The 14315-nt window shown below is 32.8% G+C and overlaps 1 protein-coding gene across 1 annotated transcript in view; it reads right to left on the reverse strand.

Annotated features, from left to right (window-relative positions):
* Positions 1 to 11: 11 nt before the first annotated feature.
* The window catches only part of LOC145328204 (heterogeneous nuclear ribonucleoprotein H2-like), a 15642-nt gene continuing 1338 nt past the window's right edge, over positions 12 to 14315 (reverse strand). The window contains exons 3-15 of the mRNA XM_080171800.1: positions 13908 to 14002; positions 13350 to 13444; positions 10574 to 10652; positions 9868 to 9926; positions 9488 to 9561; positions 8818 to 9187; positions 8574 to 8610; positions 6486 to 6842; positions 5441 to 5508; positions 4882 to 4940; positions 4401 to 4469; positions 3693 to 3854; positions 12 to 150 (exon numbers count right to left, since the gene is read on the reverse strand). Of these exons, the coding sequence (XP_080027926.1) occupies positions 3803 to 3854; positions 4401 to 4469; positions 4882 to 4940; positions 5441 to 5508; positions 6486 to 6842; positions 8574 to 8610; positions 8818 to 9187; positions 9488 to 9561; positions 9868 to 9926; positions 10574 to 10652; positions 13350 to 13444; positions 13908 to 14002 (1414 nt within the window). The 3' untranslated portion in view covers positions 12 to 150; positions 3693 to 3802. The remainder of the gene's footprint in view (positions 151 to 3692; positions 3855 to 4400; positions 4470 to 4881; positions 4941 to 5440; positions 5509 to 6485; positions 6843 to 8573; positions 8611 to 8817; positions 9188 to 9487; positions 9562 to 9867; positions 9927 to 10573; positions 10653 to 13349; positions 13445 to 13907; positions 14003 to 14315) is intronic.

Here is a 14315-nt window from a genome sequence, read left to right on the forward strand (position 1 = left end):
ATACAATAGAATTGTAACAACATATATTTATTTTACAACTACTGTCATTTGGTATGTTTAAGGAAAGTTTTCATGCTAAAAAATTTGACACTTTACAAACTTTGTTTCAAATGTTAAAAAAGCTTTATTTAAATGCACAAAATGGATCAAGGGGGGGGGGGGGGGGAAGTTTTGCCACTTTCGCGTAATCCGTGATTATTAGGCTAGGTATTGATGTTAGACTATAGGTTATTTGGGATAAAAGTTTACTTTTGGGTAGTACTTCACGTATATTTAATCATTTTTTGGATAGGTCTCCAGGTTCAGGTGCTGCAGGCTGGAAGGTGGTTTCTGGACAGGTAAAAAAAAATTAAAATTTTTGTTTGAAGAGTTAGAGATCAAATTATTAAACAAAATATGCATCTTTATGGATATTATTGAAATACCAGAAGAAAAAATTAAAATCGGCCTCCAGGTTCAAGTGCTGCAGGCCTCCAGGTCCACTCTGGACAGGTAAAAAAACAAGTTTTTTATTTGAAGAGTTAGAGGTCAACTTATAAAACAGAATATGCATATTTTTTTATATTATTGACATATTTGAAGAAAAAATTAAAATCGGCCTCCAGGTTCAGGTGCTGCAGGCCTCTAGGTCCACTCTGGACAGGTAAAAAAACAAGTTTTTTTATCTGAAGAGTTAGAGGTCAACTTATTAAACAGAATATGCATCTTTATGGATATTATTGAAATATCAGAAGAAAAAACTAAAATCGGCCTCCAGGTTCAAGTGCTGCAGGCCTCCAGGTCCACTCTGGACAGGTAAAAAAACAAGTTTTTTATTTGAAGAGTTATAGGTCAACTTATAAAACAGAATATGCATATTTTTTTATATTATTGACATATTTGAAGAAAAAATTAAAATCGGCCTCCAGGTTCAGGTGCTGCAGGCCTCCAGGTCCGCTCTGGACAGGTAAAAAAACAAGTTTTTTTATTTGAAGAGTTAGAGGTCAACTTAATAAACAGAATATGCATATTTTTTTATATTATTGACATATCTAAAGAAAAAATTTAAATCGGCCTCCAGTTTTAGGTGCTGCAGGCCTCCAGGTCCACTCTGGACAGTTAAAAAAACAAGTTTTTTATTTGAAGAGTTAGAGGTCAACTTATAAAACAGAATATGCATCTTTTTTGATATTATTGACATATAAGAAGAAAAAATTAAAATCGACCTCCAGGTTCAGGTGCTGCAGGCCTCCAGGTCCACTCTGAACAGGTAAAAATCAAATTTTTTATTTGAAAAGTTAGAGGTCAACTTATAAAACAGAATATGCATATTTTTTTATATTATGGACATATTTGAAGAAAAAATTAAAATCGGCCTCCAGGTTCAGGTGCTGCAGACCTCCAGGTCAACTCAGGACGGGTAAAAAAATAAAAAAAATTATTTGAAGAGTTAGAGGTCAACTTATAAAACAGAATATGCATTTTTTGTTATTATTGACATATTAGAAGAAAAAAATTCAAATTGGCCTCCAGGTTCACGTGCTGCAGGCCTCCAGGTGCAATCTGGGCAGGTAAAACAATCAATTTTTTTATTTGAAGAGTTAAAGGTCAGTTTTTGAAACAACATTAGCATCTTTTTAGATGTTACATGTATATTTGAAAAAAAAAAATAAAATTGGCGTCCAGGTTCAGGTGCTGCAGGCTATTTTCAGGTATATTTCCTATTTATTTGATTTCCCCCCTACTTTTTTTTCTATTCTATATATATTTAAACCTGGTAGTTATCATATTTATTGAAACTTTTTGATGGATCCCAGTGACCGCTGTTGGCCATTGGCCAGGTAAATATCCAGGTAATTTTTGAATTTAGAGGAAAGGTATGTATTAAAAAATGGTTGAAATAAGATAATATAGTAAAATTAATCATTTAAGGCTTCAAAATGTGTGTCCAGACAGGCTCCAGGTCCTTAAATTTCACTATATTATTATATTTTAAGTTTTAAACTTATTCTATTTCGAAATCTTTCTTTTAAATTCCAAAATAACCATTTGAGATATTCACCTGGCCGGCAACAACCAGCGTTCACCAGGATCCAGGTTAAAGTGTCACTGTCCATATAAAAAAGTAAAAATGTATGATACCTACCTACCATGTTTTAAAACAGGAAAAAAAGTAAAAATACCTGAAAATGAAAGCCTGCAGCACCTAAACTTGAAGGCCGATTTTAATTTTATCTTCAAGTATATTTATTATATCCAAAACAATGCATATTTTGTTTTATAAGTTGACCTGTAACTTTCCAGATAAAAAGACTTAATTTATACCTGTCCAGAGTGGACCTGGAGGCCTGCAGGATCTGAACATGGAGTCCGATTTTATTTTTTTTTTCAAATATGTCAATAATATAAAAAAAGAAGCATATTCTGTTTTATAAGTTGACCTCTAACTCTTCAAATAATTTTTTTTTATTTTTTACCTTTGTGGACCTAGACGAGGCCTACAGCACCTGAACCTTTAGGCCGATCTTAATTTTTTCTTCAAATATGTCAATAACATCAAAAAAGATGCATATTCTGTTTTTAAGTTGTCCTCTAACTCTTTAAATAAAAAATTTTATTGTTACATGTCCAGAGTGGACCTAAAGGTCTGCAGCACCTGAACCTGGAGACCGATTTTAATCTTTCCTCCAAATATGTCAAAAACATCAAAAAAGATGCATATTCTGTTTTGTAAGTTGTCCTCTAACTCTTCAAATAAAAAAATTGATTTTTTACCTTTCCAGAGTGGACCTGGAGGCCAGCAGCACCTGAACCTAGGGGCTGATTTAAATTTTTTCTTCAAAAATGTCAATAATACAAAAAAAGATGCATATTCTGTTTTAAAAGTTGACCTCTAACTCTTCAAATAAAAGAAATATTTTTTTACCTGTCCAGAGTGGACCTGGAGGCCAGCAGCACCTGAACCTGGAGGCCGATTTTAATTTTTTCTTCAAATATGTCAATAATATCAAAAAATATGCATATTCTGTTTTATAAGTTGACCTCTAACTCTTCAAATAAAAAACTTGTTTTTTTACCTGTCCAGAGTGGACCTGGATGCCTGCAGCACCTGAACCCGGAGGCCGATTTTAATTTTTTCTTCAAATATGTCAATAATATTAAAAAATATGCATATTCTGTTTTATAAGTTGACCTCTAACTCTTCAAATAAAAAACTTGTTTTTTTACCTGTCCAGAGTGGACCTGGAGGCCTGCAGCACTTGAACCTGGAGGCCGATTTAAATTTTTTCTTCAAAAATGTCAATAATATAAAAAAAGATGCATATTTTGTTTTATAAGTTGACCTCTAACTCTTCAAATAAAAAATTTGATTTTTACCTGTCCAGAGTTGACCTGGAGGCCTGCAGCACCTGAACCTGGAGGCCGATTTTAATTTTTTCTTCTTATATGTCAATAATATCCATAAAGATGCATATTTTGTTTAATAATTTGATCTCTAACTCTTCAAACAAAAATTTTAATTTTTATTTACCTGTCCAAAAACCACCTTCCAGCCTGCAGCACCTGAACCTGGAGACCTATCCAAAAAATGATTAAATATACGTGAAGTACTACCCAAAAGTAAACTTTTATCCCAAATAACCTATAGTCTCACATCAATACCTAGCCTAATAATCACGGATTACGCGAAAGTGGCAAAACTTCCCCCCCCCTTGTTTTTTTTTTACTTGTTTACTTGAAAAAGTATCTAAATTTTCCAAATTCTTTCATGAGTTGTTCCCTTACTATATTTCATTAGTATTATAATAGATTGACAGATTGTTTAGACAGGGCCCTGGAGGAATAGCTCAATGTACCTGCCACCCATATTTTTCCTAAAAGTATATCAAATGTTATTTTGCTGTGTTAGAGCTGAATTTTGCCTAAAAGAAATATTCTATTGATATTCTTTTGAAAAGACGATTACTAGGACGATTTAAACATTTTCATTTTCAATAAATGAAAAGTATTATAATAAATGCTGTCCTTTTGTAAGTTCAACATTTTGTCAACCCTGTCCAAACTCACAGATTTTCTGAGGTTTAGGTATAGTAATCATATGGTTCAATAAATGGACCAGTGTTTTTTTTTACTGCATAGTTTAATCCCCAGCAGACAGCCCTACCAATGCTATTCTAACCTAAAGCTTACTTAACACCAAAAAGGTATTAAAAATCCTTTTTCTGTATTTCTTTCGAATGGTACTAGCAGCTACAGCCATAGCATCATATCTAGTGACTCTATATTCAAAGGGGGAGAAAAAAGCCAATAGCCTAAAACCATCCCATGAACTATAATATAAAGCTTCTAATAAAATGAAGAACTAAATCAGTTTAGTGGTTAGCGAGATCTTAACGGATAAAGGTGGATAAATTATATACCTGTTCATCATCATAGCAGCTTTGGCATCTTCTTCTGATCCAAACAGCGCACTTGCAGTACCAGAAGGTCTATTGCAATAAAGGGAGGTTGTTAATATTAAAGATATCTCGTAAAAAACGTACGATTGGGTGAGAAAAGGAAAATCAGTGCTTCCAACAAGAATCTTCTGCAGTGCCAGATTTTTAAAAAGAACTTTTGTTTAAAACAAAGTATATATATTTCCAGTATGGCTTCGAAACAGATTAATATTCACTGGATTGGATTCGAACCGAATCTCAGCCATACTGAAAATTCGTGTATAGACTCGTCGTATTACACGATTATCAACATAGAAATCATAGAATTATAGGTATCAGTTTTTGTTAGCCTAGACCTTCGGCCTCTTCGGAATAGCAAAATAGGTTTTAATCTTATATTTTTTTTATTATAATATCCGAGGAAAGCTGTCTGTAATGCGAGGGGATAAATAACTATTCTCACCTTCCATTGTCATTGTAGTCTATTTCAACATCTACCACAGTAGCAACCAGAGCAAAGAACTAGAATACAACAAGATTAGTATTCATGAAAACTGATGCCTTGTTAAAATTAATCATCCCATAAAAAGTCCATATAATGATCCCTGTAGTACACCAAAATTAAGTTCAACGAACAAGAAAAAAAGTAACCAAACAAACGAACGGACAGACACACTTATTAGGGACCATCGTTTTAGCTGTCCAAAAGCCATACAAATGACTTGAAAGCATTGAATATTCTTTTTTGTATTGGTGGAAAAAGTGAAAACTAGATGCCTTTTTTCAACTTTTAGGTTAATATACCTAGGTACTAATATGTGTAAAATAAATAATCACATGATTTTTTCACGTTTGTTAAATAGGTATGTTATGTTTTTAACAAGAATGTGTGTTCGAATTTTATGAAATATGGACCATGGCATGGTAAATTCATTTACTCTTCGCAATTTTTGCAAGCTGTCAAAAATAGTATCCCATGTAATGAGAAAGATTGTTTTTTAAAATCTATTTTTAATACTTACATCAGAAATATCTCTGGCAGTAGCATTGAATGGAACTCCTCTCATTTGTACACAAAACTGACGACCTTCTATAAAAAAAAAATATATTTGGTTTCATTGGTAAAAACTAGAAAGGGGGGAGGCGGATGTGCCACTTTTTGAAACCAAAACTAAAAGTCAACAAAGGAACTCAACTAAAAAAAGAGTTACAGGTCTGAGATTTTGCATGGCAGTTGCTTTATAGGGGTACAATATGGAACTGTGAAGAAACGGCGGCGCAACCGCCGAAAACCGCCGTTTCCCGCCGAATTTTTTTTTGCAATTCTCGGCGGTTTTCGGCGGTTGCGCCGCCGTTTCTTCACAGTTCCATATTGTACCCCTATAAAGCAACTGCCATGCAAAATGTCAGACCTGTAACTCTTTTTTTAGTTGAGTTCCTTTGACTTTTAGTTTTGGTTTCAAAAAGTGGCACATCCGCCTCCCCCCTTTTTTATTATGCAAAAGCGTTATATATTAGGCAAGTAGATTTGGTGTGTTTGTTAAAAAGATATCAAAATGTAGATTTTTATAAAATATTTAGAAATTGAACTTTTACAGTATATGCAGAAACTTTAGCAGAAAAACATATATTCTCAATCCCTTTGAAACAAAAACAAAATAATTTCCAATCTAGTTGAAAATCAATATTGCTTTATTTCTTTCTCTTTTTTTTGTTGAAAATAGGACTATCCACGAACTCGAACAAGCAATGATTCTAAATGTTTTTTTGGTGAATATATTAGGGTTATGTTCAATATCGTTGTATCGACTACAAAAATCAAGTTTCACAATAGTTTTCTGTAAATAAAACTTTGAAATGTTAAGCATTTTTTAACGAATTAATATCATCAAATGTTTTGTTGAATTCATTTACTTAAAAAACATTTAAAATCACTGCTAAAAGGTGCTTAGAATCACTTGCTCATGTTCGTGGATAGTCCCCTTTGGACACTACAGAACATTATCATATAAAATAAAAGAAGAGATTATTTATTTTCCTTAAATCCTAAAAGTGTAAAGCACTCACTCTTGTTAAAGAACGAGGTACCATACCCACCACCCCCGCTTGCTGCCCCATATCCACCAGATGCGTCCCCATAGCCCCCTGAGGCACCACCATAACCCCCGGATGCGGCGCCATAACCACCTGAAGCAGCACCATATCCGCCGGAAGCAGCCCCATATCCGCCTGAAGCCGCCCCATATCCACCTGAGGAACCCCAACCTGCACTGGCAGTCCCTGAAGCACCACCATATCCCCCTGAAGCGCCCCCGTAACCCCCTGAAGCGCCTCCATATCCCCCTGAAGATGCACCCCAACCTTTAGCAGCGCTACCCGCAGAATAACCTCCCTCGCTATAACTGTCACTGTAGCTGCCAAAGCCTAAAGTGTATCTTAATTTTGTATGTTTAATTTTTAATTTTATGACTTTGGCATGAATATTGCCCAAATAAACGTGTTCATTTTTAAATAATAAAAAGTATTAAAAAAAGAATTTATATTTCGCATTTTAGAGCAAGAAATGGAGACTAAAACATGATTTAGAAGATTTTGAGTATTCTCTAAAGGCATAATGCCAGTTTCATGTGGATGTCTTAAACTGTTTTTAACCTATTTTTAAAACATATATCAAAAATATACTATGACACCAGTAGAATTAAACTGCAGAGCCTAAATTTGAATTAAGTCCCCAATAAACTTTTTTGATGGGATTTGAAAATTAATTTTACTGTTGCTGTGGTCTTTTTTGATCAGAGCAAAAGGTCTTTTTTTATTTGGGTAAAATTCGTAGCTTTTAGAGTGTTTTGCTTCATATATATAGTATTCTGGTATAGAGTAAAATTAGGCCTTTTGATTTCATCTAAATTAATTCATTAAAAACTTAATTCTTTACAATATATCAATGAATTAACTTTATCGTGCTTGTTTTCCATCACTTATTTAAAACACAAAAAAATTGGCTGTAAAGGGTTAAATAGTGAAAGATGACAACAAACGTTTACGCAATACAACAATTTTTTTTTTGTCACATATACAAATATGATAAAATATAAGATTATTCAAACTTATTTTTTTAAATATTTTTTAAAAGCATGTATCTTTTATGTGTATAGTTTTCATTATTTCAATTTAATTAAATAAAAATTATTTAACTACATTGGAAATAAGTCACTTTGTGAAAACACTCTTTTTTGAATTGTAAAAAACTGAAATGAAACAAGGCTTCTAATTGGTTCTGACTTCAGAATAATATGTTTTATTTTAATGTTAAATTTCTTCTATATAAATTATTGTTTTAGAAAAAAAATATTTGCATCGAACAGAGTAGAGTTTTTATTATTGTATTGATATAATCTGAATCACATCAAATTGTTCTGTAAGAAACAATTTAACCCCAAACTAAAAAATGCTTTTGCTTCCATCAAAATGATCACAGCAACATACAAAATTGATTTTTAAATCCCCCAAAAAAAGTTTATTGGGGACTTAATTCAAATTTGGGCTCTGCAGTCTGATTCTACTGGTGTCATAGTATATTTTTGATATATGATAAAAAAATAGGTTAAAAACAGTTTAAGGATGATTTCGTTAAAATAAAAAAATTCAAAATTGCGCAAAAAATCCTTACATAAATTTTTTTCAGGGGTGTATATTCTGCAAAAGATTTATTTTTTTTCCCCGGCTAAAATTTTTTTATTTTTTTTTCCCCCCTAGTTTTTTCTCACCAAGAAGGGGGGAAAATGGAAAAATATTTTAAGAACTCTTTATTTTATTTATTTTATCCCTCCTAACACACATTTTTTTAGTTTTTTTCGCCAAGGAGGGGGGGGGAAATGAAAAAATGGAAAAAATTTCTTAATTTTTACATTTTTTCCCCTCCAATCACTTATTTTTATTCCCCCCCCCCCCCTGAGCCGGGGATCCCATGTAGAATATACACCCCTGATTTTTTTTAATGATTTATTTAAATATTGATATTAGACAAAATCTAATGAAAATTAAACGTTGGTATAGACTAACTTATTAAAACCAAAATAACCTTTTAACAAAAAGACAAACAGCCTAACCTATAAAAGTAAAGAATATCAGTAAAGAGAAAAGAAACTATCATACCTGAATCACTGAAAGAAGGTCCCATACCACCTCCTCCCTAGAATAACAAACAAAGATCTATCAAAGGTAATCTTAAAAGAAATTAAGGTTTGTGAAAAAAATGTTTAAAGAGAGAAAATATAGTTTTAGCGCTTTGATTTATTAATAAATAGTTCTAATTGTTGATAAAAAATTAATGCCAAGACCTAATTTGGGGGAAAATACCCACCACAAAAAAAATAAATAAGGTTGTGATTTTACCCACCCTCGAGAAAGAGCTAGCGCCTCCCATCATAGGCCCACCACGTCCTCTCATTGGCCCTCCCCCACGGGGTGCCCCACGTCCACCCCCCATTCCCATTAAAGGCCCGGGGGGGCCCATATTATATCCACCCCCATAGCCTCCAGAATAATCTTCCCCCCAGTCATTCCCATACCCACCACCATATTGACCCGGGCGTTCATAGGGGCTGGGGCGTCCAAACCCACGACCCCCCCTCATGGGGCCACCTCCCCCACCACGGCCTCCCCGACCAAATCCAGGGGCAGCCCCCCCGGGGCCACCAAAAGTGCCCTCTTTCTTATTCATCTCTCGCTCAGCATCTCTCTTAGTGGTCTCAAATAGCTCAAGATACCTAATGAGTTAAATTATTAGAACAAGTATATACACACAGATGTTTTCCAGTGATTACAAATGATAGAGATTATAAAAAATGATAGAATGATTTAGTCCGAAGGTAATTAAAGGGAGAAATGTGTACAAGGGACACTTTTATATTGAGATGATTTAATTACCTAATTAACCACTCCCTCCCCATAAAAATGTATAAATATAGGTAATATAATTAAAGACTTAAAGTTTTTAAGTTGTAAATATTCTATTTACTGTTTGATGATAATCTTGTAGTCTATGTATGGAATAGAACAAAATTTACCTGTAGCCCATATTTTTGTTGTTGTTTTGCATTGCTTTTTCCACATCTTCAGCATTGTTAAAGCTCACATAGGCCTAAATATCATAAATATACTTGTATAAAAATAACGTGATTGCTGTCTGTCTTTATTTATAGCAAGAGATCTCGCTAACCGCTCAATTGAAATGAGTCTTCTTTAGAGTGAAGCATTATATATGTAGGTCTACATAGGTTTGAATCTATTTTGGAGATCGAAGAATACCTCCACCCTCCCATGAGAAATCGCCTCGTGAAAACATACGTCCCACCAAAATGATTATTTTAATGATATTTTATGAAAATTTAAAAACAACAGTTCTGAAAAATTAGATCAACTACAAAAAATTCTCTAAAAATGTTACCGATCCGTTTTTGTGGCCACTAAAATTCTCACAAAGCAATACACCAACAACTTCAATGCCTAAAATCATTAACAATTTAAAGTAGAATAGTGTTTGCAAAGAGTTTAGCTGTTTCAAATAATGTTCTTCAATTGTTACTGTAGATTATGTTTTAGATTAGAATAGTTATTAAGGTAAAAAAACAAAATCTTTCATCACAAGGCTTTTGAATAGCTACAGTAACTGAGATATTTTAAATCCCTAATGTTAGCATTTCAAAAGTACTATTACTTAGAAATTATTTGCACATTTAGGTATTGCTTTTTAAATCCTCAATTTTTTTAAGGATGATCATGGAACCTACTATAAAAAGAGGGAAGGGATTATGGTAGTATGTAAAAGGGATGATACAAGTAAACTTTCTTTAAATCTTCTATGGCCATATATCCTTATTTAAAAGTAACAGGATGGCTGTAATGTCTATTTGTCTGTCTGTTTTTAACGAAGGATTTCGTTATCTGCTGAACCGATGTTGTTCTCCTTTACAGTGTAGCTTCGCATGGGTCCTGGAAAGTTTTTTCAGTCGCCCCGCTAGTGTAATGATATTTGAATATTTTTAAATTAAATCAATTTAAAGCTAATTTTTCTTTTTACAAGTTAAGTCTCAGATTCTTACTTGAAGTTCCAGAATCCGAACCAATGCATGCGTTCGTAAAAAAGGGCCTACCTTCAAAGAATATTCTAAGCTCCTCAATTCCAGCTTCGAATGGAAGACCTCTGACTCTGACCATGTAGTCACTAGGTACCTAATATACGGTGCATTATTTGCCAAATGTACCACTTTTCTGCACTACCTCTCCGATTTTGTTAATACTCTATATTTTGGTCCGTTGGGTCATTCAAGGATGCTGGATGGCCAAAAAAAAGTTTCAGAGTCCCTGGATGTCTAGATATCTAGCTATCTATGAAGGTAGGTAACAAAATTGTAAAAAACACCCATTTTTTCACAATTTTAAAAATTATTTTTTTCATCAATCTTACATCCAATCTATACATTTTATACACCAAAATGATCGTTTATTCATGTAAAAAGCGCACATAATGCTATTTTGGCCAAAACTCTAATTTTACAGGGTGTCCAACAAAAAGTGTATTTTGGATATCTAGCGTAATACCCAAAATACCTGTCCGAAAAAAATCATTTTTTTTGGCTTAAATCCTGTGTTTTATCTGTGTGCATATGTGGTATATAACGGTTCGGACCACCCGGGACTATAAGGTTGTCAAATTTCACTTTGGGACACCCTGTAAATGTGATATTTGCGTCTGTAGAGCTAAAACTTGGTCCAAATTGGCTATTTTTTTCAAATTACTCTAATATGTGTCTTAGTATGTTTGGCCATAGTGTTTTCTGACCAGATCAATAATTTCATATTTTTTGGACACCCTGTATTTTTAAAAAAAGAGAAAAAAAATTTTTGTTTTTTTTTAAATTTTTTTTCTATTTTTAAGTTACTTAAAACTGTCATATAGATACAGATTTTGACTAATAACAATAATATTTGCCTATTTTACATTTTTTTACACTTTTGGGACACCCTGTGCATGTTTTTGAAAAATGATGGTTTTTGCCCATTTTTGGGGGGAAGGAGTCGTTTTAGGGCCATAGACTATTTCTTCATTTTTGTAAAACTTTTCAAGACACATCATTTGTTATTTATGCAAAAACCGCAAAAACCGACCCGTTTTGCCGTTATTTACCGCCAAAGGCAGAATTTTTTACGTTTTTTGCCATTCCCGAGGTTCTAATGGGCATTTGTGGTAAGAAGACGTTGATTTATCAAGATAACCGTGAAATACTTTTATTTAAGCATTTTAATTTACTAAATTTCATGTGAAGTAAATTTTTTTGTATATCCAACCGATTTTTGTCAAAAGGAATTTCAAATGCACATGATTTATGTTTCTTTTATCACTTATGTTATAGCAATTATTTATGTTATATTCACTTAATTTTCTTGTTTTAACAATTGAAATCCATCTTGATGAAAAACGGTTAGCTGCACAAAAAATTTTACTTAATATGAAATTTAGTAAATTAAATTACCTAAATAAAAGTATTTAAGAGGGATCTTGATAAATCAACGTTTTCTTACCACAAATGCCCATTACAACCTCCGGAACGGCAAAAACGTAAAAAATTTCGCATTTGGCGGTGAATAACGGCAAAACGGTTCGGTTTTTGCGGTTTTTGCATAAATAACAAATGATGTGTCTTGAAAAGTTCTACAAAAATGAAGAAATAGTCTATGGCCCTAAAACGACTCCTTCCCCCCAAAAATGGGCAAAAACCATCATTTTTCAAAAACATGCACAGGGTGTCCCAAAAGTGTAAAAAAATGTAAAATAGGCAAATATTATTGTTATTAGTCAAAATCTGTATCTATATGACAGTTTTAAGTAACTTAAAAATAGAAAAAAAAATTTAAAAAAAACAAAAAATTTTTTTCTCTTTTTTTAAAAATACAGGGTGTCCAAAAAATATGAAATTATTGATCTGGTCAGAAAACACTATGGCCAAACATACTAAGACACATATTAGAGTAATTTGAAAAAAATAGCCAATTTGGACCAAGTTTTAGCTCTACAGACGCAAAAATCACATTTACAGGGTGTCCCAAAGTGAAATTTGACAACCTTATAGTCCCGGGTGGTCCGAACCGTTATATACCACATATGCACACAGATAAAACACAGGATTTAAGCCAAAAAAAATGATTTTTTTCGGACAGGTATTTTGGGTATTACGCTAGATATCCAAAATACACTTTTTGTTGGACACCCTGTAAAATTAGAGTTTTGGCCAAAATAGCATTATGTGCGCTTTTTACATGAATAAACGATCATTTTGGTGTATAAAATGTATAGATTGGATGTAAGATTGATGAAAAAAATAATTTTTAAAATTGTGAAAAAATGGGTGTTTTTTACATTTTTGTTACCTACCTTCATAGATAGCTAGATATCTAGACATCCAGGGACTCTGAAACTTTTTTTTGGCCATCCAGCATCCTTGAATGACCCAACGGACCAAAATATAGAGTATTAACAAAATCGGAGAGGTAGTGCAGAAAAGTGGTACATTTGGCAAATAATGCACCATACATATTACATAATATTTCTAATTCCACTCTATGTACCTATAGAAGTTTAAAGATAATACCTGTTGATATAAAGCGTTTTAAGAAAGGTAATACTCAATTTAACTTATCTAGAGACTTTAAAAAATGAAAAATAGAATACACTTATTATACCCACTCTACCACCCCCCCCCCCCCCCCCCAACTTCCTCTCCCATACATGAATCAATACATAAACTTATAAGATGACAGACAAACTAAGTTGTATAGAAGGTCTTCTCTAAAAAGCAGCTCAGTAAATATCACTTACGAACAAACGTACAAGGTAAGCTATAGAGCAGCTTGGCTTCAAATAAAACTTACAAATTCCTTTTCTTCAATGTTGTCGTCATCCTTTTTCTGTTTGTGAATATTCTTCTTGATCATCCATTCAACTTCACTCCAACGAGCTTCGAACACTACAATTTTTAATGAAGATATTAAAAAATAAAGTTGATAACATCTATACCTAGGCTAAAAGAGATGCTCTGAGACGGTAGGACAAACCAACTTTAACACTTGTAGAGTGACAGAACTGTATAAGCAAAATATAAATGTATAAGTCTAAGCAAAATTTTAAGTAAATTTGTTGCAAAACTGCTTAAATACAGGATACTGTTGATTAAAGGACATAATTACATTTTTGAACTTTATTATAGAACTGCTTCGTTTATACCATTGAAAATTCTTATTCTAGGAATCAGTAGTAAAAAAAACTTATAGAGAAAAAAACCGTAAAATTATAGTTAGTTGTCTAAAAGTAGTTGGAAATATAGCACAATCCCTAACAACAAAGATATAATCCATGTAAAAACACTTCACAACCTCATATGGCAATATCTCATCTGTATACATGAGAATACACCAACAATAATATCTAACCTTCTATGTATCTGTGTCCCATATGTTTCTTGTCCATTTTCAGGGCTTCCTTCAGATCTTTCATAGTTTCCATCTCAATATAGGCATCTCCAGACCTTTAACAGTATCAACAACATTTATGAAACAAGGACAATTAGCGCAACAATAACAAACTAGCAACTTTGTAATAAATATAAAACAAGGATGACAACATCCATAAAAGGAAGAACAAACTAACAATAACTCTTGAAGAGTTTCAATACTTGATAAGCAGAACATTGATTTGAAAGTTTAAACGAAATTAAACTTAAATTTATTGTAAAATTGAATAAATGCAGGATACTTTTTAAGGGCACTCTTTCATTTTTATGATTTGATTATAGAGATACATTGCTTATAATATTATACCTTGTTGTCATAAGAATCATC

The sequence above is a fragment of the Acartia tonsa genome, chromosome 9, assembly GCF_053477335.1.
Source record: "Acartia tonsa isolate MP-2025a chromosome 9, ASM5347733v1, whole genome shotgun sequence".
Taxonomy (NCBI): domain Eukaryota; kingdom Metazoa; phylum Arthropoda; class Copepoda; order Calanoida; family Acartiidae; genus Acartia; species Acartia tonsa.